The sequence below is a fragment of the Lepidochelys kempii genome, chromosome 4, assembly GCF_965140285.1.
Source record: "Lepidochelys kempii isolate rLepKem1 chromosome 4, rLepKem1.hap1, whole genome shotgun sequence".
Taxonomy (NCBI): domain Eukaryota; kingdom Metazoa; phylum Chordata; order Testudines; family Cheloniidae; genus Lepidochelys; species Lepidochelys kempii.
The window spans coordinates 115196976-115219454 of NC_136383.1; the positions used below are offsets into that span (position 1 = coordinate 115196976).

The window sequence follows — 22479 nt, forward strand, 5'->3', positions numbered from 1 at the left end:
CTGTCTGCTCTGTCTGCTAATGGTCCCAGCGAAATGGAGTTCTGAGAAGTTGAAAACACGTTAGGTGGTTTTATAATTAACAGTAAATTAAGGCTTAAATTTTCACAAATGTCCATTCATTCTGGGCACCTCAATTTTTGGTGCCAAACTTGATATCCAGGGCCTGATTTTCTGCAGCCCCCATTAACTTCAGCTAGAATTATGCATGATCAGCACCTCTGATTTAAGGAACTCAAAATTAGTGGACACTTTTGAACATGTGGGCCTAAGTCTACACAACATTTCATTGGCAAAACTGAGAATTCTGATCTCCAGCCACCTAACCAGAAGACCCACATTCCTGCCACATTTGCCCATCTGTTCAGTGAAACATTTGCCAAATTTAAAAAGGGACTAAACTAAAACACTGGATCAAACGGCTTCCAAACTTTATGAAAGTTTTGAATGAAATCCAAATTTTCTGGCACAGTTCTTATACTGTGGCCCATCGCCATGTTATCTATGCACCTTCTGGAGGTGCATTAAGTGACCTGACTAGCATCAGTTATCTGTGTTTTTTATTTTTCCCTTCCTCAGTACAGCGCTGCGTTGCACATGGAATCGGAATTGGAATTCTGCTTCAGAGCTGGTTGTGCAAGGGAATGGAAGCTAGTTGGGCCTCCCCCAACCACACACTGTGCTCAGCCCTCATGCATGCGCATAATCTGGCTCACCATCCAGGATGGAGAAATTGTAAGAGGATCTTGATTCAGGTATTCAACATTATGGAGGCTATTGTGAAATCTCAACAGTCTCTCCCTTTTGACCTATTACATAATAACAAGGGAGTTGTCTGCAAGTTTAAAATACTAGAAAAGGAAACCCTTCTTTATGCAACATGTAATCAAATGTGGAATTCATTGCCACATGATGACATGGAGACAAATGGCTGGACTTAGAATACGACTGGATAACTGTACACTCCTCATTGGCTACGTTTGCTGCTATCCACAATGTGATGTGCGTAATCAAATAACATGCTTCAGGGTGAAAACCATCATTTACTTGTTTTAGGAAGGAATTTCCCCAGATGAACAAGCATTGCACAACTACATAAGTACATTATGTAGGAGTTTTGCCTTCCTTTGAAGAATCAGATATTCATTACTGTCAGCCGCAGGATACCAGACTAGATGGATCGATGGACTGAACCAGTATGGCAAGTTCCTGTACAGAAGCAACAGTGAAATGCATGTTTCAGAGTAGCAGCCGTGTTATTCTGTATTCGCAAAAAGAAAAGAAGTACTTGTGGCACCTTAGAGACTAACCAGTTTATTTGAGCATAAGCTTTCGTGAGCTACAGCTCACTTCATCGGATGCAGTGATGAAGTGAGCTGTAGCTCACGAAAGCTTATGCTCAAATAAACTGGTTAGTCTCTAAGGTGCCACAAGTACTCCTTTTCTTTCAGTGAAATGCATTTGTCTCATTTCATATAAAAAAAATTATGACAACTATGTGCCTAACTTGAACTACAAAAAGGTATGTCATTCCAAATGTGGGACCAAATTTTTAGGAGACCTTCTTATCCATGTGAAACATTTATATATACATCTCTATATGTGAGGAGCTAGTTCATTTTCAGATACAAACAGGCATTTTTGGATACAAATTGGGTAACTTCTTGCTCAACTGCCTGGTCTGCATGCTCAAATCCCAGTTTGCATGCAGAAAGGGGTATGCACACACAAAAAGTTTAGCCCTTAACTACTTATCTCCTAATGTTTTTATAAACTAATTTAGCAAAAACAGAGCAAGAAGAACAGACAAAAGTTATGCTTGGTCAGAAAAACAGACATAATAACAAGCTAAAACTGGTTGCTTTTACCTGTAAAAGCGTATGCACTGCATGTGTGACAGGAAAAATGCCTTCAGTTGCTGATAAACAGTTTGAAAATCCAATAAAGTATCCAATTTTAAAAGAGTCCAGAATTAAAGTAATCACTGCAAATAATGTAATCCCACCTAAGACAAAACAAATATTAGAAAATGTTAATATACAGTTAACCTGTCTTCAGAGAATCTGTACTAATAAATGAAAATTCATGTTTTGAAAAGGCTATCCCTACTAATCAGTAAAATAAGTAAATGGTCATAAGATCAGTTTACTCCATGCAATAAAGCTCTGTAATTCATGAAAGCTCCTTCACAATCTATGACTTAAACATAACCACAATACATGAATAGCTCATGCAGTATGTAGGGACCAATCTTACAATTCCCAGGGAGTTGAGGGCATTCAGCATCTTGTAGAAGCTGCTCAGAACTTTGCTGGATCAGAGCCTCAAGTAACTGTAGCACAGAGCCAGTTATACAGTCAAATGAATTAATGCACTATATAGCTACACAGCAAACTATACCATTCACAGAGCTGAACAATAATGTTACAGTCTCCTGACCCAAGAGTCCTACACTGGGTAGTAATACAATCACTTGGTATGCCATCTCAATTGTTCAGAAGGTTATACTGAACCACTATAAGTCAGAGACCAAAAACTGTATGCTTTCTTTTTACAAATGCACTCAGATTTCAGACTTCATCCTGAGATCCATTACTTTAACATACATAAATAAATAAATAGTTTGTCTAAATTTTTATATAATGTTTTTAAAAGGTTTTTTAAAATGTTTCCTTTACTGGTTTTTTTAGTATAACTCCAATGTCTTTCACTTCAAAGATCTAAATGGGAACTCATTGTGGAAAGCTATATGATAAGATACAGCTGTGTTGCTATTGAACCTTATTGTACCAGCATAATTAAGTAACAAGACACAACGGGAGATAAAATTACTGAGCCAGACTCTGAGACCTTTATTCAGTTTTTTTCCTAAGTCCTTACTCAGACAAACTCCCATTGACTTTAACTTAACTTTAGCTGAATAAAGCCCAGGTAAAAACTGGCTAAGGACCCTCAGAACGTAGATCACTGTGTCTTTGTCCCTATTTCTTATTGCTCAAAGAGAATTGTGATCTGAAGATGGTAAATGATATCACAAGAGTTGACTTTATTAAGTATTTATATTATACTTAAAGGTCCAAATCCTGCTCACCTTATTAACGTGAGATGTTCCACTGGAATTATTGTTTTGGGGCAATATATATTTTGTTCCCTAAAATTAAAGTTAACAAGTCAACGAAGGAGACCCTTCATTTTTATAATAACATGTTAAATACCCTACTAAAGGTGAGCTATTTATTTGAATGAAAATGTTTAAAATATAGTGTAATTGTTGCTGTTTGGGAATTATTCATATTTACAGTGTACTCACCTGTTCATTACAAATGAACAAGAAGCTCCAACATGGGTTAGGTAGTACCTTCTATTGGACCAGAAGTTGGTCCAATAAAAGGTATAACCTTACCACCTTGTCTCTCTAATACCCTGGGACTGACACAGCTACAACAACACTGCATACAAGAAGCTCCAAATCTGGTGCAGTGGAGAAAAAAATACATCAGTCACTTTGCTACAGCCATTTCTAAAATAACACAGTTTATTCAATTTGTTAGCTCTTTGTCAATATACAAATACAGATTTGGGGACAGAATGCAATGTGAAGAATTTCATTTCCATTAGTATTTTTAGTTTTAATATTTTACAAATACTTGCTATATAAAGAAACCAAAGACCAAAATCCCTAGGGTTATACCTTAAACCAGCAGAGAATTTGGCCTCAACTTTTCACTTTTATAGTTCAAAAACTAAGGGCCCACTCTGCAAACACCTGTGTGTGTGCGTAATTTTACTCAAGCGAGTATTCCCACTGAGTTCAATTGAACTAGTTATTATGTGAGTGACGTTACTCACATATGGAAGTGTTTGAAGGATTGGGCCCTAGGTTTAACTACACGTATTGTATAATTTTTCATTATGTACACAAGTAAATTGTACTGTAAGGTGGTAGATTCTAGACTGCTTTAGCAGTTAGTCGTTTAGGTTTCCTTCTACAAGGAATTAATATTGTTCTAAAGGGAATTAGCATTGTTAATTCCATTAAAATAACTTGCAGGATTAATTTCTAAAAATACCAGGAAACTACTACCAAAAAAATGCAATTTTAAAAATCAGTCTATTTGGATTTTTTTTCTAATGGCTTCAACATGCCTTGAGGATTTATTTCTTTTTGAATATAATTATCTCATCAACAGGAAACAAGATCCTTCTGCTGCAACAGTTTATATCACATTGGAGAAAAACTTATGTGGTTCTTGTTTAATAAATTCTTATACATAGACTGACTTGATGTGTGACTGGAAATGATTTAAGAACTTAATCCTGATTCCAGTGGGAAAACTCCCATTGAGTTCAGTGGTTTAGGCTCAAATCCTAATATATAATATTTATATATTATAAATATATGTATACACCATTTTCTCTCACTTTAGTTAAGTACTATATATAGTAAATATATTTATAATGTAGATTTATAATATTTTATCATTTATAATTATATATTTATAATTTAAAATGGTGTGAAATGGTGAAGCAATGTAGTTGGTGAAAAGGATGCACAGTCCTAGGGTCTGATTCTGCAAGCTCTTTTTCATTACTTATGAGAAGAGTTCAACTGACTTTAAGGCATTACTAAGGTGAAGAAAAAGAAAGAAAGAAAATCAGGTTTAAACACACAAAAGCAAAAATAATCATATCTTAGATTCCTGATCAGACCCCTCCACTACGCACATATTTGTTTTTGCATGAATCAGCTATTGTATATTTACTGTAACTCCCTTCTGTGTAACTTGGTATTACACATGGTCATGGATTTCCTTTAATGAGGGTTCTAGATTTCAAGTGTTTTAGACAATTATTCTAAATGGTCAGTGGAGAAACACTTACTTCCCCCCCACACAGCGTAATCATGATTTATGTCATAATGAGTATTTCTGCACACATGCTTCCTTTGGTTCTCTTTAAATATGCTATGGGTTCAAACTTACTCCCACTGAAGTCAACCAGAGTTGTGCCCATTGACTTCAAGGAAGCCAGGTAGGTCTTCTGTGACTCATATAAATAAAAATATTTTGTTTGGTCTGGTTCAAACAACAAGTAGTACAGGTAATGTCTCAGGCCAATACACCAACAACATATACAAAATGCCCAACATTCAAATTTAAGGCTAAGGGTCATAGTCCACGTTAACTAGGCTGGCCATAATTTATGTATAACTTGTGCTGTTGGAGAAATAGGATAAACTTGCTCATGGGAACAATTTGTTTGTTTCTCTCTTTTTTTTCATAAGATGTCCACCTCATTTGACTGATCTTCATTGTTTTCTTGTGTAGTTCCTATGGCTCTTTTTTAACCATGGGATCAAGACAGGAAAATGCCATACTGGAATAAGTCAGGCAAAGGACTTCATTTATGCATCTTTCTTGATAAGCTTTGAGGAAATGATTACTTGGGGCATGCTCATATAATCCTAATGGAAGCAAAACAGCAACTGAAGTCAATAGAAACATTGCCTACATTAAGACTTCAGGAGATGTGCTTTGTATACCATACAAATTGGGAAAGAACAATGCTCTAAGGTTCAAACTGCCAATATCTAGTCACAAAAGGATCTGGTTAGAAATGGATATAAAAAGATACATAACTATATAAAAAGATGTTTTTGTTCAGTAATTCTCATCCAACATTTATGCTGGTAAAATGCAAGCCATAAGTGATACAGTAATTACAGTTTTTCACCATGGTATTCACTGACTAAAGAAAATTCATAAAATAGGTTATTTATTGGATATCAAAATGCTGGACAATTAAATCCAACTAAGTAATCTAGATAAATATTAACATTTTCTAGTCTAACTAGTCTTTTTTCTAGTCTTACCAGTTAATTCATGCACATTTTCTTTATGCAATGAGAACAAAGAGGCACATTCTAAAAAACTAGCTAATAGAGCTGGCCAAAAAAATGAGGAAAACTTGTGAAAATAATCATGAAAATGGTCAGACTAATTAACGGTCAGAGTGATTAACCAGTAGAACAATTTACCCAGGGTTCTGATGGATTCTCCATCACTGCCAGTTTTAAGATCAAGGTTGGATATTTTTCTAAAAGATATGCTCTAGGAATTATTTTAGGGAAGTTCTATGGCCTGTGTTATACAGCAGATCAGACTAGATGGTCACAGTGGTCCCTTCTGGTCTTGGAGTCAAAGAATCAATGACAAAACGTTTATTTTTTTTCAAACTTTTAAACAGTTCTACTAGCTAATCATTTTTATCGCAACATTATTGATACTTTTTAAGAGATTAGTACTGTAGTTCTAACTCTGGAAAAGGAAGGTAATGTGAGTCTTGCCAGAGTAAGTACTGCAGGATTAGACCTTTTTTAATAAATCCAGGTATGTTTTCTTCTAACATTGGTTAAAGGAATTGTCTAGAATTGTCCAAGCAATAATTTAGCATAGGAAAATGTGGTCTGAATATCAGGAAAATTTTTCTAACTGTGAAATTTATTAGACTGTGAAATAGTCATCCAATGGAAATTTTGGAAGACTCATCACTTGACAAAGCATTAAAGAATGTACTGTAAAGAGCAATCCTGCATTGGCGGGGGATATGGATAAGATGACCTAATAGTTCTTTTGCATATCTCATTTCTAAGATTCTATGATTCATTATATCCTCCATGGCAAGTGAAAAAATGTGCCACAAAGATAAAGGGCCAGATTTTGCCACCCTTACTCAAGTTGAGTAGTATCTTACTCCTCAATTAATGGAACTACTCAAGGAGTAAAACGCTACTTAATGTGAGTAAAGGTAGCAGAGCTTGGCCCAAAATAAAGCCAAATTCAACCTTGGCATAAATCAAATGACACCCAAGAATAATTTGATCCATCTATCTTCCTAAAGTAAAACTGTTTAACTACCAGGATTTGGCTAAGAATGGCATATTATTATGGGAAATAGTAAATAATAATCAGTGACTATTCATGTGATGCCATGTTAATAGTATAAATTTTTAGCAAAGTGTCTATGCAGAAAAAGTATGTATAACTTTGGGTTTTAATAAAATACAAATTTCAAGTACTGTTAATACTGGCAGTAAGAGACTAAAGAAGGCACAGCAGTAGGGCTGAGAAAGAATGAAGTTTATTAGCAACTACTTATTGTTTAGAATTATCACATTTTAAACTTCCTAGTGTTTTTCATCTAAGTGATAGTCACTAGCTGCTGCACAGAGAATTTTCTCTATTTGCATCTAAGCCATGAGATATTGATTTGAAAATTTCTCTGGCCCCAGTGGTTTATTCAGCCTCTATATTGCATTTAACTCGTTGGTGTTTCCAGTCTACCATTTACAGCACTACAGGCAGAAAAAAAGACTGTTAATAAAAACAGCCTTGCCAGCTGGAATTCCAAACTACAGCTCAATGGTTACTGCAGAGGACCTTGCTTTTTTCCTGCAATCCTGAAACACAACATTCTTTTCAGTTAATGTGATTTTGTCATACTATTCAATACAACATTCAATAAAACCATTGCGGGCCTACATCCCATATGCACATGACTGCGCAAATAATGGCTTCTGCAAAAGCCTTGCAAAGCTTCCCAGAAATTCCCTTTTTCGCCTACAGGTGCTACCAGTATGATACACATAGTTCCTATCCCAAACTGCAAGCTCCTTGGGGGAGGGTCCTTGTCTTCTTGTCTCTCTGAAAAGTACCATAAATACTTATGGTGCCTTAAGAACATAAGAATGCTGGGTCAGACCAATGATCCATCTAACCCAGTATCCTATCTTCCAGCAATGGCTGGTGCCGAATGCTTCAGTTGGAATGGACAAAGCATGGCAATTATTGAGTGATCTATCCCCAGCTTCTGGCAGTCAGAGGCTGAGGTACACCCAGAGCATGGGGTTGCATCCCTGACCATCTTGGCTAATAGCCACTGATGACCTATCCTTCATGAACTTATCTAATTATTTTTTGGACCACAATATAATTTTGGCCTTCATAACATCCCCTGGCAATGAGTTTCACATGTTGACTGTGTGCCCCATGAAGAAGTACTTCCTCATGTTTGTTTTAAACCTGCTGCCTATTAATTTTAATTAGATGACCCCTCCTTCTTGTGTTATGTGAAGGGATCAACAACACTTCTTTATTCACTTTCTCCAAACCATTCATGATTTTATAGACCTCTGACATAACCTCCTCTTAGTTTTCTCTTTTTTCAAGCTGAACAGTACCAGTCTTTTTAAACTCTCCTCATAAGGAAGGTTTTCCATACCCCTAAACATTTTTGTTGCCCTTCTCTGTACCTCTTTCAATTCTAATACATCTTTTTTTAAATGGGGCAACCAGAACTGCATGCAGTATTCAAGGTGTGGATGTACCATGGATTTATAGAGTGGCATTATGATATGAACTCTCTTATCTATCCCTTTCCTACAGGTAACACGGGTAATAATAACAGTTTGTTTGTATAGACAAGCTTTGACACCTGTGATGCATTCTGCAATAAAATAAATAATATTGCATTGCTTGAAAAGAGTTCACTTCCCAAGTCCCAAATTCCTCTAGACAAATAGACTCACACCTACACAATTGCCTGATCTAACCTAACTATCCTATTTTAAATGTGCCCACCATCCTGGTTATCTAGGTTTTAAGTAAGTAGGGAGTGTGCATGAGGCGGGGTTCAATCTGTAGTTTGTTCATCTCTGTGATTGGTATCCATATAATCTATATCTACATCTATTTTTATATCTAGATATAACTATGTATATCTAGATATAACTATATATATCTAGATATAACTATGTAGTTGATTTTAATTTTTGTTTGGTTGGTTTTTATTGTTTTTGTACAGAAAATAAGAAAATTATCATTATGAACAACAGAAGAATAACAAAATAAAAAGGAGCTTCAAATATACTGGTGTCAAGCATATGTCGGACTCTGGTAGGAAAGGTAGACATTAGGGGATTTCAGAGGAACCCTCTGGGAGTGAAATTTCTCTTTTCATAGTAATCTGACTGAAGTTGCAGGTTGCATGGAATGAATCCACTAGAAATTTCCATTCTGCTTGAGTATAGGAACCTTCACTACTATACGGCCAAGGGTAGGGCAAGTGCACAGACCATAGATTTGACCCTAAAACGCGCTGAGCCCCCTGGGAGGTTGTGGGGTTTTTTTTGGCATCCTCGCAGGGGAAACCAAAGCGCAGACTTGGCTCTGCCAGTAAATGGAAGTGGGACTCGCGACTTACACTTTAACCAGCGGGCTCCTGCGTGGGTGTCTTTCTCTTGGATCAGCGTCCTCTGCGTGTAGCTCCTGAAGATGTACCACAGCATCCAGAGCAGCTGGATGAGCATGATGGTGATGAGATAGGAGAGCAGCTCCTGCTTGCTGATGCCCACGGCATGCACAGCCCAGGCGAACATGAGCAGCAGCCCGGCTAGGAACAAGTTGATGCCGTACTGGCTGCTCAGGATCTCAGCGTTTTTCTGCGGGCAGCTGCTTCCCACCAAGCGGCTGCCTCCAGGCTGCCCTGGGGGCCCCTGCGCCGACTTCTCCATCTCCCACTCCTCCGGCTGCCGGCTGCTTGGGTAAGGCTGCGGCTGGTCCGGGCACCCCTCGCGGCTCTTCTTCCCCGCAGAGGTGGAGGTGGTGTCTGCATTATCTTCCACCATCGCGGCCACCCGCCAAGCGCCCTGAGACCGGCTGGGGGTGGCCGAGCTCCTCAGCGGGACTCGGGTGGGGAAGAAACGGGGGGTGACAGACAAGGCCCCGCAGCAGGGACCCCCCACTCGCTGTGTAACAGTGAGGAGGCGGGGGGGGGGGCAGCGAGCAGGGTCACTTCGCCGCCTCTGTTAGCGCTCACAGAGACCGCTCAGCTCCACTGCCAGCCTGCTGCCTCCTTCCCTTCCTCCCCCTGCCTGTCCCTTCTCCTGCCCGGGTCACCTCCCTGCTCCCTGCCGGGCTGGGCTGGGCTCAGTGGCCTCAAAGTTCCTCCCTCCTTCCCCGCGGGTTTGCAGGGGCTGCGTGCTCAAGCAGCAACGCGCCTCCCTCGCCCGGCTCTCGCTCCCTCGCCTTCGCAGCGCAGGGAACCCGAGCCGGGTTCTTATAGAGCCGGCCGGCCGGCGCGGCTGGGGCAGGTCCCGCTGGCACTGCCGCCGGGCTGGCGCGGGAGGGGATTGGATGTCAGCCGCCCACCGCCCTGGGGGGGGTGGTAGTGACCCCTGGGCAGCTCACGAGCGTCAGCCAGCCCCTGGGCCCCGTTCCCTCCTTCTGTCCCTGCCCCGGGTGCGAGCGCCGCGAGCAGGGGCGGGGGGGTCTAGGTATCCGGTGCGGGAGCGGGGAGCGGGCTGTGGGGTGGGGTGCGCCTGTCGGAGGAGTGTGTGGGAGGAGGTGGGTATGGCGGGTCTGTGTGCCGCGCCTCAGCAGGGGTGAGACGGGTGAGGGACGTCGGGCGATGCACACGGAGGGGGCTGATTTCGGAGGGCCTGCAAGGCAGCTGGAGAAGGCTGCACGTCGGGCCGCTGAAGCGGGGCGTCGGGGAGTGGGGCGCGCCTGTTAGGGTGGAGGGCTGAGCTGTGTGTCGGGGCTGGAAGAGAGGGGCAGGGTGTTTGGCGGTGGGGAGCCGGGTAGTGTAGCGGTAGCGGTGGGACGGGAGGGGCGAAGGACGCAAGCGGTGGCTGGAGCGGTTTCCTTGTCGGGGTGTGTAATGGAGAGGTGCGGGGATTCGAGTGCGGGCGGGTTGTCAGCGTGTCGGGGCCCGGGCTGTGCGGTGGAGCTGTAGGAGCAGGGTGTGTGGAGCGTGCTGGTAGGAGTGGGAGGTGTTAACTGTGGAGGGGATGGGTAAGAGAGGTGAAGGGGTTCCCCCGTGCAGGGGCCTGAAGAAGGGGTGGTTTGTCAGTGCTGAAAGCGGGCGAGAGTGGATTGTTTCTCGGTGTTTGGGTGGGGAGTCTGTAGCGGAGGTGTGGGACTGAGGTGGGCGGTTTGTGGGTGCCTAGAGTAGGGGCGCCTGACATGAAGTGGAGAGGTGTGATGTGCTTTGAGGAAAGGGAAAAGGAAGAGAGAGAATAATCAGCGCAGAAAAATCCATTAGCTAATTTATCTTTCCCAGGGGAGCTTTGTGGAAGGGATCCACAAATAATGACAAAGAGCTAAGCCACGTGGTATCAAGAGAGAGAGATAGAATGTCAGTGTTTCCTAGACAGATTCCTGAAAGGCATATGGAGTCTGGGATCCGGAGGGGGGAATTAATAACAGGTAATTCAATTCCATCTCACTCAGGTGGAAATGTGGTAATTGCCATGATCTGGGACTTTCATTCCCTCTCATCTTATTTTGGCAGGTATTACTTCATCTGGCTATAAAACACTTTTCTTTTCAAGCAGCATCTCTGTTACCCAAGGGAGTACAATCTAGTAAGGAGCTAAGAGTCACGACTTCTAGGCATTGCTGTGTGACATAGGCAAGTCACATACTGTATAGCCTGATCCTATAATGTGCTGAGCAGCTGGGAAATGCTGAGACTCCCTCAGTTTCCGTTAAAGACAGGACAACCAAGGGCACTGCAGAACTGGTCACTGAACCATCTGTACCTTAATAACAGGAGTGTTGTGGTGCTTGACTAATTAACATTTGTAAAGTACTCTGAGATCCTTCAGTGAAATGGTTACATATGTGGTATTATAATGTTTGCTTGGTAGAGAATGCCAAACTCAGGGTTTCAAAACAGGTTTAGTTATAACCTCCTATTTTTGCTTATACAAGACATAAATAAATAAGTAAATAAGTAAATAAATAAAAGATAGATTTAAAAACACCCTTTATTTGGGCTGAAATTGCCCACCCTTGCTAAATAATTTCCATTTAAAAAAACAGATGCAGTTTTTTCCAGTTAGGGTAGACTGGAAAAGACAGGGGGGGGTATTCTAAAAAAATAATGTCACACTTTCATCACTCTATACCTACTCCCACCACCACCCCCCAGAAGCAAACTGTAGCTCACCCACACTCTTTGTGACATACAAACACACATTTTATTTGCTTAGCATGAAAGATATAGGGACACAATTTGCATGAGCGAGCCTATAAATGTCTCATTGAATCACATGCAGTAAAATCCTCCAAATCCACCACCTTAACAGCCAGAGCCAGAAAGTGGATGTGATGCTCTGTACCTCAGGGGAACACCCTACACCCCCATGTTCATCTTTATAAAATGACTGTGTGGTATCCAATGCCAAGTTTGTCATGTTGGGTGTCTTTGGAAGGCTCATAATGCACTGAGCATGGCTATTATAGTGATGTTATAGTAATTGTTACAGTAACGTTATAAGTCATAATTTCATGTATATAATTATGAGGCTGAAAATGTATCCTCATGGCTTAAAGCAAGCCCATGAACAAAACTCTCCAAGAACAGAGAGGCAGTTCACACCTCATCAGGGCATGGTTGGGACAAACCCAGCCCAGCCTCACAGGAACTATGGACACTGGCTTAGGCAGCAACAAAATAATCTGTTAGACCCTTGAGCAAGTCACCCCCTTCCTTTGGTCAGTTTGAGACTGTGATGAGGTAATGTTCACCTGACTCTAAAAGGGGAGGGGAGCAAAGCCAAGAGGAAAGAAAGGACATGATAAAAGGGAGAGACATTTTGCCATGCTCTTTCTCTTCCTCTTACATCTACAGACACCACCACCACCACCAAGCAACTGAAGCTCTTATCAAAGGGGAGAGCCTGACTGAAAAGCAATCAGCCAGTCTGTGGTGAGAAGCATCTAAGTTTTTAAAGACACTGAAAGTGTTAAGATCAGCTTAGAATGCATTTTGCTTTTATTTCATTTGACCAAATCTGACTTGTTATACTTTGACTCATAATCACTTAAAATCATAGAATATCAGGGTTGGACGGGACCTCAGGAGGTCATCTAGTCCAACCCCCTGCTCAAAGCAGGTCCAATCCCCAACTAAATCATCCCAGCCAGGGCTCTATCAAGCCTGACCTTAAAAACCTCTAAGAAAAGAGATTCTACAATCTCCCCAGGTAATGCATTCCAATGCTTCACCACCCTCCTAGTGAAAAAGTTTTTCCTAATATCCAACCTAAATCTCCCCCACTGCAACTATAGCACTCCTTGTTCTGTCATCTGCTACCACTGAGAACAGTCTAGATCCATCCTCTTTGGAACCCCCTTTCAGGTAATTGAAAGCAGCTATCAAATCCCCCCTCATTCTTCTCCTCTGCAGACTAAATAATCCCAGTTCCCTCAGCCTCTCCTCATAAACCATGTGCTTCAGCCCCCTAATTTGTTGCCCTCCGCTGGACTCTTTCCAGTTTTTCCACATCTTTCTTGTAGTGTGGGGCCCAAAACTGGACACAGTACTCCAGATGAGGCCTCACCAATGCCGAATAGAGGGAAACAATCACATCCCTCGATCTGCTGGTAATGCTCCTGCTTATACAGCCCAAAATGCAATTAGCCATCTTGGCAACAAGGGCACATTGTTGACTCATATCCAGCTTCTTGTCCACTGTAACCCCTAGGTCCTTTTCTGCAGAACTGCTGCCTAGCCACTCAGCCCCTAGTCTGTAGCAGTGCATGGGATTCTTCCGCCCTAAGTGCAGGACTCTGCACTTGTCCTTCTTGAACCTCATCAGATTTCTTTTGGACCAGTCCTCTAATTTGTCTAGATTCCTCTGTATGCTATCCCTACCCTCCAGCATATCTACCACTCCTCCCAGTTTGGTGTCATCTGCAAATTTGCTGAGGGTGCAATCCACGCCATCCTCCAGATTATTAATGAAGATAATGAACAAAACCGACCCCAGGACCGACCCTTGGGTATTCTGCTTGATACCAGCTGCCAACTAGACATGGAGCCATTGATCACTACCTGTTGAGCCCGATGATCTAGCAAGCTTTCTATCCACCTTATAGTCCATTCATCCAGCCCATACTTCTTTAACTTGCTGGCAAGAATACTGTGGGAGACCGTGTCAAAAGCTTTGCTAAAGTCAAGGAATAAGATGTCCACCGCTTTCCTCTCATCCACAGAGCCAAATATCTCGTCATAGAAGGCAATTAGGTTCGTCAGGCATGACCTGCTCTTGGTGAATCCATGCTGACTGTTCCTGATCACTTTCCTCTCCTCTAAGTGCTTCAGAATTGTTTCCTGGAGGACATGCTCCACGATTTTTCCAAGGACTGAGGTGAGGCTGACCGGCCTGTAGTTCCCCAGATCCTTCTTCTTCCCCTTTTTAAAGATGGGCACTATATTAGCCTTTTTCCAGTCATCTGGGACCTTCCCCAATCGCCATGAGTTTTCAAAGATAATGGCCAATGGCTCTGCAATCACATCCGCCAATTCATTTAGAACCCTCGGATGCAGCGCATCTAGCCCCATGGACTTGTGCTCATCCAGGTTTTCTAAATAGTCCTGAACCACTTCTTTCTCCACAGAAGGCTGGTCACCTCTTCCCCATACTGTGCTGCCCAATGCAGTAGTCTGGGAGCTGACCTTGTTCATGAAGACAGAAGCAAAAAAAGCATTGAATACATTAGCTTTTTCCACATCCTCTGTCACTAGGTTGCCTCCTCCATGCAGTAAGGGGCCCACACTTTCCTAGACCTTCTTCTTGTTGCTAACATACCTGAAGAAACCCTTCTTGTTACTCTTAACATCTCTTGCTAGCTGCAACACCAACTGTGATTTGGCCTTCCTGATTTCACTCCTGCATGCCTGAGCAATATTTTTATACTCCTCCCTGGTCATTTGTCCAATCTTCCACTTCTTGTAAGCTTCTTTTTTGTGTTTAAGATCAGCAAGGATTTCACTGTTAAGCCAAGCTGGTCGCCTGCCATATTTACTATTCTTTCTACGCATCGGGATGGTTTGTTCCTGCATCCTCAATAAGGATTCTTTAAAATACAGCCAGCTCTCCTGGACTCCTTTCCCCTTCATGTTATTATTCTCCCAGGAGTTCCTGCCCATCAGTTCCCTGAGGGAGTCAAAGTCTGCTTTTCTGAAGTCCAGGGTCCGTATTCTGCTGCTCTCATCTCTTCCTTGTGTCAGGATCCTGAACTCCACCAGGTCATGGTTGCTGCCTCCCAGGTTCCCATCCACTTTTGCTTCCCTTACTAATTCTTTCCTGTTTGTGAGCATCAGGTCAAGAGCAGCTCTGCCCCCTAGTGGGTTCCTCCAGCACTTGCACCAGGAAATTGTCCCCTATACTTTCCAAAAACTTCCTGGATTGTCTGTGCACTGCTGTCATGCTCTCCCTGAAGATATCGGGGTGATTGAAGTCCCCCATGAGAACCAGGGCCTGTGATCTAGTAACTTCTGTTAGTTGCCTGAAAAAAGCCTCGTACACCTCATCCCCCTGGTCTGTTGGTCTGTAGAAGACTCCCACCATGACATCTACATTTATAGTTAATAAATCTGTTTGTTTATTCTACCTGAAGCAGTTTGGTTTGAAGTGTATCAGAGGCTCCCCTTGGAATAACAAGCCTGGTACATATCAATCTCTTTGTTAAATTAATGAATTTATCTAAGCTTGCCACACCCAGCGAGCATAACTGGACACTGCAAGACAGAGGTTCCTAGGGTTGTTTCTGGGAACGGAGATATTGGCTCGTGTCATTTGCTTGCAAGTAGCTGTGAGCAACTGACATGCCAGAGGCTGTGCACAGTCAAGGAGTGGGGGTTCTCACAGCAGAGCAGGGTAAGGCTGGCTCCCAGAGCCAAGAATTGGAGTGGCCTAGCAGATCACCGGTCCAGATAACGCCAGAAGGGAACGTCACAGTGGATATCAGATTTTTTTAGTTTCATCAAAATTACTGCTGCATTCTGCAACACTCTTACATTTTATCAAGAATTTAAATATATATATATATATTAGGTGCCAAAATATAGCCTTCACAGAATCAAATACATTGCTTCCTTGTTAACTCATCTTTGGAGAAATTTTTTTGCAGCTAAGGAATAGCAAGTCAAATCTTCAGGCTTGGTGCCTGACTTTTTAAATGCTTAGTTACTGATTTGGGCAAGTAGTATAAGGGCCCTACCATCAATCAAATGTCAGTCCCGCCCCTTGACCCCTTAAGCCCTGCCCATCTGTCACTGGAAGTCCTGTCCTGGGGGTATTATTTCCAGGGTGAAGCCGGACACATGACTGGAAGCAAGGTGTGTCATATGACCCCTCTAAGAGCTCCTACCACTGCCCTCTACCAATCAGGATGGGTTTCACCCCCGTAGGACCATCCTGATAGGAGATTTGACTAATAGGGGGGAGTTGCCCCATCCAACCACCCCTTCTCCCTGACCGCCCCCAGACACCTCACCCCTAACTGCCCCCCGCTGCCCCATCCAACCCCCCTCCTTCCTGATGGCCCCCCAGGACCCCTACTCCCATTCAACCCTCCTGTTTCCCGCCCTCTGACCGCCCCGACCCCTATCCACACCTCCAGCCCCTGACCCCCCCCGAACTCCCCTTCCCTCTATCCATCCCACCCCCCACCCCCACACCGCGCTGCCTGGAGCACCAGTGGCTGGCGGCAGGGCTGCACCAAGACAGGCAGCCACACCACACAGCACAGAGCACCGGGTCAGGCCGCGGCTCTGCAGCTGCACTGTCCCAGGAGCTCCTAGGTGCTACATTAATACAAATAACAATGTTATGGGTTCCTTCTGCCTGGCTGTTATAGGCATCTGCGCTTCTCTTCATTTTGCAACACTTGTGCTGTAGCTGGCTTCACTTTAACCAGGAGCTTTTATTTTGCAAAATAGTACCAAAATATTCCTTGGAGCAGGTTCCTGAGGGAGATGCACATCAAAGTCAAAGTGGGGAAACTGTGGGTGTGTACCATGCAATTTTTTTCAGTCAACAATAGCTGCCACTGGGTGTGCCAATGACTGTGGCAGTCGGAGTACAATACTGGAATTGGCAGTATGGTAAGGATTGTACATAGCCTACCATCCTTGTACTGCTTCGTGTGTGTTGGCATTCACTTATACTAAGACCACACATGGCTGCCATGCTGTGCTCATGTGCCCATGCTGTTTTGCAAATGGGTGGCTTAAGTCACAGATCCACAAGCTCTGGTCTATGTCCTAGCCTGTAACCTGTCCCTTGGGAGAGACCCCTTTAATGTTCTCCGGCCAAGGACCCACAGGAGCAGTTCCATGGCTTCCAAGACTCCGATACTGGGCCTTCAGGCATGAGTAATCTCAGTGTCTCTCCATGGCTCCCTGCAGTGAATCCAGCCAAGTCACACTCATGTGGGAGAGACATGTACTTCAGGGTACAATGCTTTCAGTATTGAAGTGACACCAGGCAGCTTCTTCAAAACAAGGTAACAATTTATTAATGGCCTAGAGATTCTGAAAGTCCTTAGGTCAGCAGAGTGAGGCAAAGGGTGCCCTTGAGCCATGCTGCTCTCAAAGTCATCTTGGCTCGCTCTCCGTCTCTGACCCTTTGTCCTTAGTCTGAGGTGAGAGCTGCTGAGTATCTTCCAACAGCCAACTCTTAACCCACCATTGACCCATGCTGAGTTCACATGTTCCACCTGTTGGAGATTCCCATGGATAAGTATCAACTGTTCAATTCTTGGGGGCTTCCATTATCTTGGTGGATCTTCCATGTTGATATGGGTCAGTTTCAGCCAATCCTTTAACAACCCATTAATTCCACCTCAAATAGTTACGTGACACAATACCTCATGTCTCCTGCTCTGCCCCAAGTCAGCTTAACTCTTTTGAACCCACTGGGTAGCATTGCAAAGTACAGAGGGAAACTGAGGCACACAGACATCATAGAAATATTACAGAAATTTCCCACATTGTCAGAGGTTACCAGATGGAACATTGCATCATTACTTGATGAAGGGTCAATATCTGAGGAATTCAGAAGCAATATTTACATGTAAAATGAATACAAATCAAAGATTTGCTACATCCCTGATTAAATAACACCTGTATTTGGAAAATACAAGCAGTCATTACTCAAGAAATACACCTAGAAATGTTTCTTCTTGATGCTGACAATGAAATGGTAAGAAAAGACTGAGCAGCTGGCAGTATGCTTAACCCACCATTGACCCATGCTGAGTTCACATGTTCCACCTGTTGGAGATTCCCATGGATAAGTGTCAATTGCTTAATCCTTGGGGGTTTCCATTATCTTGGTGGATCTTCCACGTTGGTATGGGTCAGTTTCAGCCAGTCCTTTAACAACCCATTAATTCCACCTCAGATAGTTATGTGACACAATACCTCATGTCTCCTGCTCTGCTCCAAGTCAGCTTAACTCTTTTGCACCCACTGGGTAGCACTGCAAAGTGCAGAGGGAAACTGAGGCACACCGACATCATAGAAATATTACAGAAATTTCCCACATCGTCAGAGGTTATCAGGTGGAACATTGCATCATTACTTGATGAAGGGTCAATATTTGAGGAATTCAAAAGCAATATTTACATGTAAAATGAATATAAATCAAAGATTTGCTACATCCCTGATTAAATGACACCTGTGTTTGAAAAATACAAGCAACCATTACTCAAGAAATACACTTAGAAATGTTTCTTCTTGGTGCTGAAAATGAAGTGGTAAGAAAAGACTGAGCAGTTGGCAGTATGTGTTGTATTGCTCTGGCAAAAGAGAAACATTGCTGGGATTAATATATCTGAAATATTTGTTGACATCCATGTTAATTCATTGACGAATGTTTAAAAAATAACAATTATCCTTGGGGCCTTGTTTTGTAATAGCCTCTCCTGAAATCATTCTTTACCTTTTCATTTACACTGCAGCTTTCTGTGATCAGCTTCTTCCCTTCCTTTTGACACACACTGTACGGACTTAGATGGGGGAGTAGTTCTATTACTAGGTGGGATAGCCAGAATGAGCAAAAAATAGCAATGCCTTCTTTAGAATCTAGTCCTCAAAGAGTTTAAACATCCATTGCTTATTTTCTTTCCTTTCCCCTGTGTTTTATAGGTTTTGTTTGTGTTTGGATAACTTTATGATCATTGTTACCATTTACAGCTGTGCAAGGTAAAGAGAATATTATAAATTCATATCTCAAAATTTGGAGCATCAACCAATTGCTTGCAGGACTGGAGAAGGAATTTACTCCAGTGTAAAATATTGCACAAGTGGTTTACGTGAATTGTGGGTTGGGCATCTCTCTTTCTTCTGTCACATCACATAGTGGCCACAGCTGGAGGCAAAATACCAACTAGATTGGTCTGTGGTCTGATTTGGTGTGGCGATTCTTACCTCTTGTTTTTTCTGCATGTGGTTTGTGCATAGCATCTTTTAAATACATTACAATACTTTTCTTTTATTTAACATTCAGCTCAAATGTCCAAGCTAGGCCATTCAATTTTTTTTTAACTTTAATTATTTTTTGAGTGGCCATAATGTCTCGTGTTGTCTCAACAAATTAAGATGACAGATCTAGGTGCAGTTAAAGCTGGAAACAAGTGGAAAAAAAATAAAAGCACCTGCTTCATTTTCATGACCACAAGCACTACTATCTTGTGATCTAAACACCCTGGGGGTATGCAGATGCATGATTGCTCCTTAAAAGAGACAGCAGACACTATGAGTGTCCTCAAGTGACTAATTAAAATACTGACTGCTGATTATTAAAATTCTTCATATTTTTACCTCTCTCAGCATCAAATCTGTTGCACTATTTCTAACTTCAAAATATCCCCATAGATTATATATACCTTTAATTTTCGCTTTGAAAAGAACCTGGATACCACTGTGATGGGTCAAGTATAACAACTGAACCAGAATGTAAAAAAACAAAGAGAAGGAATGTGTGAAGAACAGCTGTGGTCAATAGCATTAAATGTAAACACAGTATAAATGGATAAATAGAGGGTAGACATGAAGAGTGAGTAAGAGAAAACACCAATTAGACATGGTGTTAAGTATAATGAAGTGGCTGATCAAGAGAGGATTTTGGAAGACTAGCACAACAGAAAGCGACATATTCATAATAACGGACATTCAACTCTGATTAATGGCCAATAGCACCTGGCATTGGCCACTGTCGGAAGACAGGATACTGAGCTAGATGGATCTTTGGTCTGACCCAGTATGGCCATTCTTATGTTCTTATGTAGATTAGAACTTTGTAAAGTTTTTTTCTTTTCCAGTGCCATAAATGTATGAAATACTATTTTGGTTACATAATAGGGATTATTCTGAAATATACATAGGCTTCTAATATTAGTGTTACTGGTAAGGAAAATGGAAACATGATTTAAGTGCAAGTAACTGAGTGAATTTTGTGCAATCACCTATTCAGGCAAATATGATGCAAATGTTTTACGGAAGATATGATTGTTTAGGTCTCTCTGTCATTGTTCTCATGTAACAAAATATCTACTCTAAGGGCTCGGCTCCTTGATCACTTAGTGTAAATCTACCCTGTAGTAGCCTGCCACACACTAAATGTCCATGTAGATCCTACTGACATACTCTGACAATTTGTTTCAAAGTGGAGTAGATCAAAGAACACTGAAGAACTGTTAGTGCCCATCAGCAGGATCCCTGAGGACATTTAGTGTGCAGCAAGCTAGTGCAGGGTAGATTCACACCCTAGCTTGCTGAGAACTAAATGTTGGTGTAGACAGGCTCTTAAGTGACTTATGAATAACAGCAAAGGAGGACTTCCCACACCGCACACCCCTCTCTTATTTTAAGTTATTATGCCTTACTTTCTGGTCCGCTATAGACTATTGCTAGACAGCCTCTTGTAAAGTGTTAAGAATCTGATAATTAAACAACAATTTTCCATCTCTGTGATTTCAGGAAAACAACTATTTTATCTGTAATCCAAATGCAGTATTGCCAACCCCAAATGTTCAGAAATCATGAGTAAGGCTCACCAAAAATCATGAGATTGGCTTTAATTCATGAGATTATGTACAAATAGTAGATTTGGTGTTCTTTTTATTTACCTTCTGCTTTTTGAGCCTTTATGGTGCACTGGGTCACATTGTGAAGCTTTCTCCACAGCCACCAGGGCTAGAAACTTACTTTTTCTTTAAGAATGAAGGCTGAAATCATCACATATCCACTTGACTCCAGGAGCTGAGGCTTTAAGGAAACAATAATTATCATAAGAATCATTGTTGGATCATATTAAAAAAGTTCTGTATTAAAATCACAAATGAGTTTGATTCCCCATAGTTTAAATTCCAGGGTATTACTAATTAAGAGGTCTCTTGTTTTTTGGTACTGTTTCTTTCCCTCTATGTGTGAAACTTGCAAGCTGCTAATTGTGTTAGTACATTCTAAAACAGAGTCTGTTCTCAAAACAATTCACACAGAGAGAGACTCAAAGCAATACTCTGTAACAACAGAAACAGCACCCAGAGACTCCCCGCCCTTTTGTTGTATTAACAATTGTGATTAAAATAGAAATAGAGGATGTATGTGGATGGATGCTTGGTGTGGATAATAACTGAATGATCAGGGAGGTGCCAGCCTAAGAATCTAGTGTCCATCGGCTGAAGAAGTATTCTTGTCAGCAAGTATTCTTGACAGTATTCTTGTCAGCAAGTTAAGGAAGTATGGGCTGGATGAATGCACTATAAGGTGGGTAGAAAGCTGGCTAGATTGTCGGGCTCAACGGGTAGTGATCAATGGCTCCATGTCTAGTTGGCAGCCGGTATCAAGTGGAGTGCCCCAAGGGTTGGTCCTCAGGCCGGTTTTGTTCAATATCTTCATAAATGATCTGGAGGATGATGTGGATTGCACTCTCAGCAAATTTGTGGATGATACTAAACTGGGAGGAGTGGTAGATATGCTGGAGGGGAGGGATAGGATACAGAAAGACCTAGACAAATTGGAGGATTGGGCCAAAAGAAATCTGATGAGGTTCAATAAGGATAAGTGCAGGGTCCTGCACTTAGGACGGAAGAACCCAATGCACAGCTACAGACTAGGGACCGAATGGCTAGGCAGCAGTTCTGCGAAAAGGACCTAGGGGTGACAGTGGACGAGAAGCTGGATATGAGTCAGCAGTGTGCCCTTGTTGCCAAGAAGGCCAATGGCATTTTGGGATGTATAAGTAGGGGCATAGCGAGCAGATCGAGGGACGTGATCGTTCCCCTCTATTCGACATTGGTGAGGCCTCATCTGGAGTACTGTGTCCAGTTTTGGGCCCCACACTACAAGAAGGATGTGCATAAATTGGAGAGAGTCCATCGAAGGGCAACAAAAATGATTAGGGGTCTGGAACATATGACTTATGAGGAGAGGCTGAGGGAGCTGGGATTGTTTAGCTTGCAGAAGAGAAGAATGAGGGGGGATTTGATAGCTGCTTTCAGCTACCTGAAAGGGGGTTCCAAAGAGGATGGCTCTAGACTGTTCTCAATGGTAGCAGATGACAGAACGAGGAGTAATGGTCTCAAGTTGCAGTGGGGGAGGTTTAGATTGGATATTAGGAAA

General features: G+C 42.2%; 1 protein-coding gene and 1 pseudogene across 1 annotated transcript in view; both read right to left on the reverse strand.

Annotated features, from left to right (window-relative positions):
• Positions 1-9682, reverse strand: part of OTOP1 (otopetrin 1) — a 35984-nt gene extending 26302 nt beyond the window's left edge. The window contains exons 1-2 of the mRNA XM_073340130.1: positions 9259-9682; positions 1866-2002 (exon numbers count right to left, since the gene is read on the reverse strand). Coding sequence (XP_073196231.1) covers positions 1866-2002; positions 9259-9682 — 561 coding nt within the window. The remainder of the gene's footprint in view (positions 1-1865; positions 2003-9258) is intronic.
• Positions 1-22479, reverse strand: part of LOC144930532 (uncharacterized) — a 256857-nt pseudogene that overhangs the window by 93894 nt on the left and 140484 nt on the right.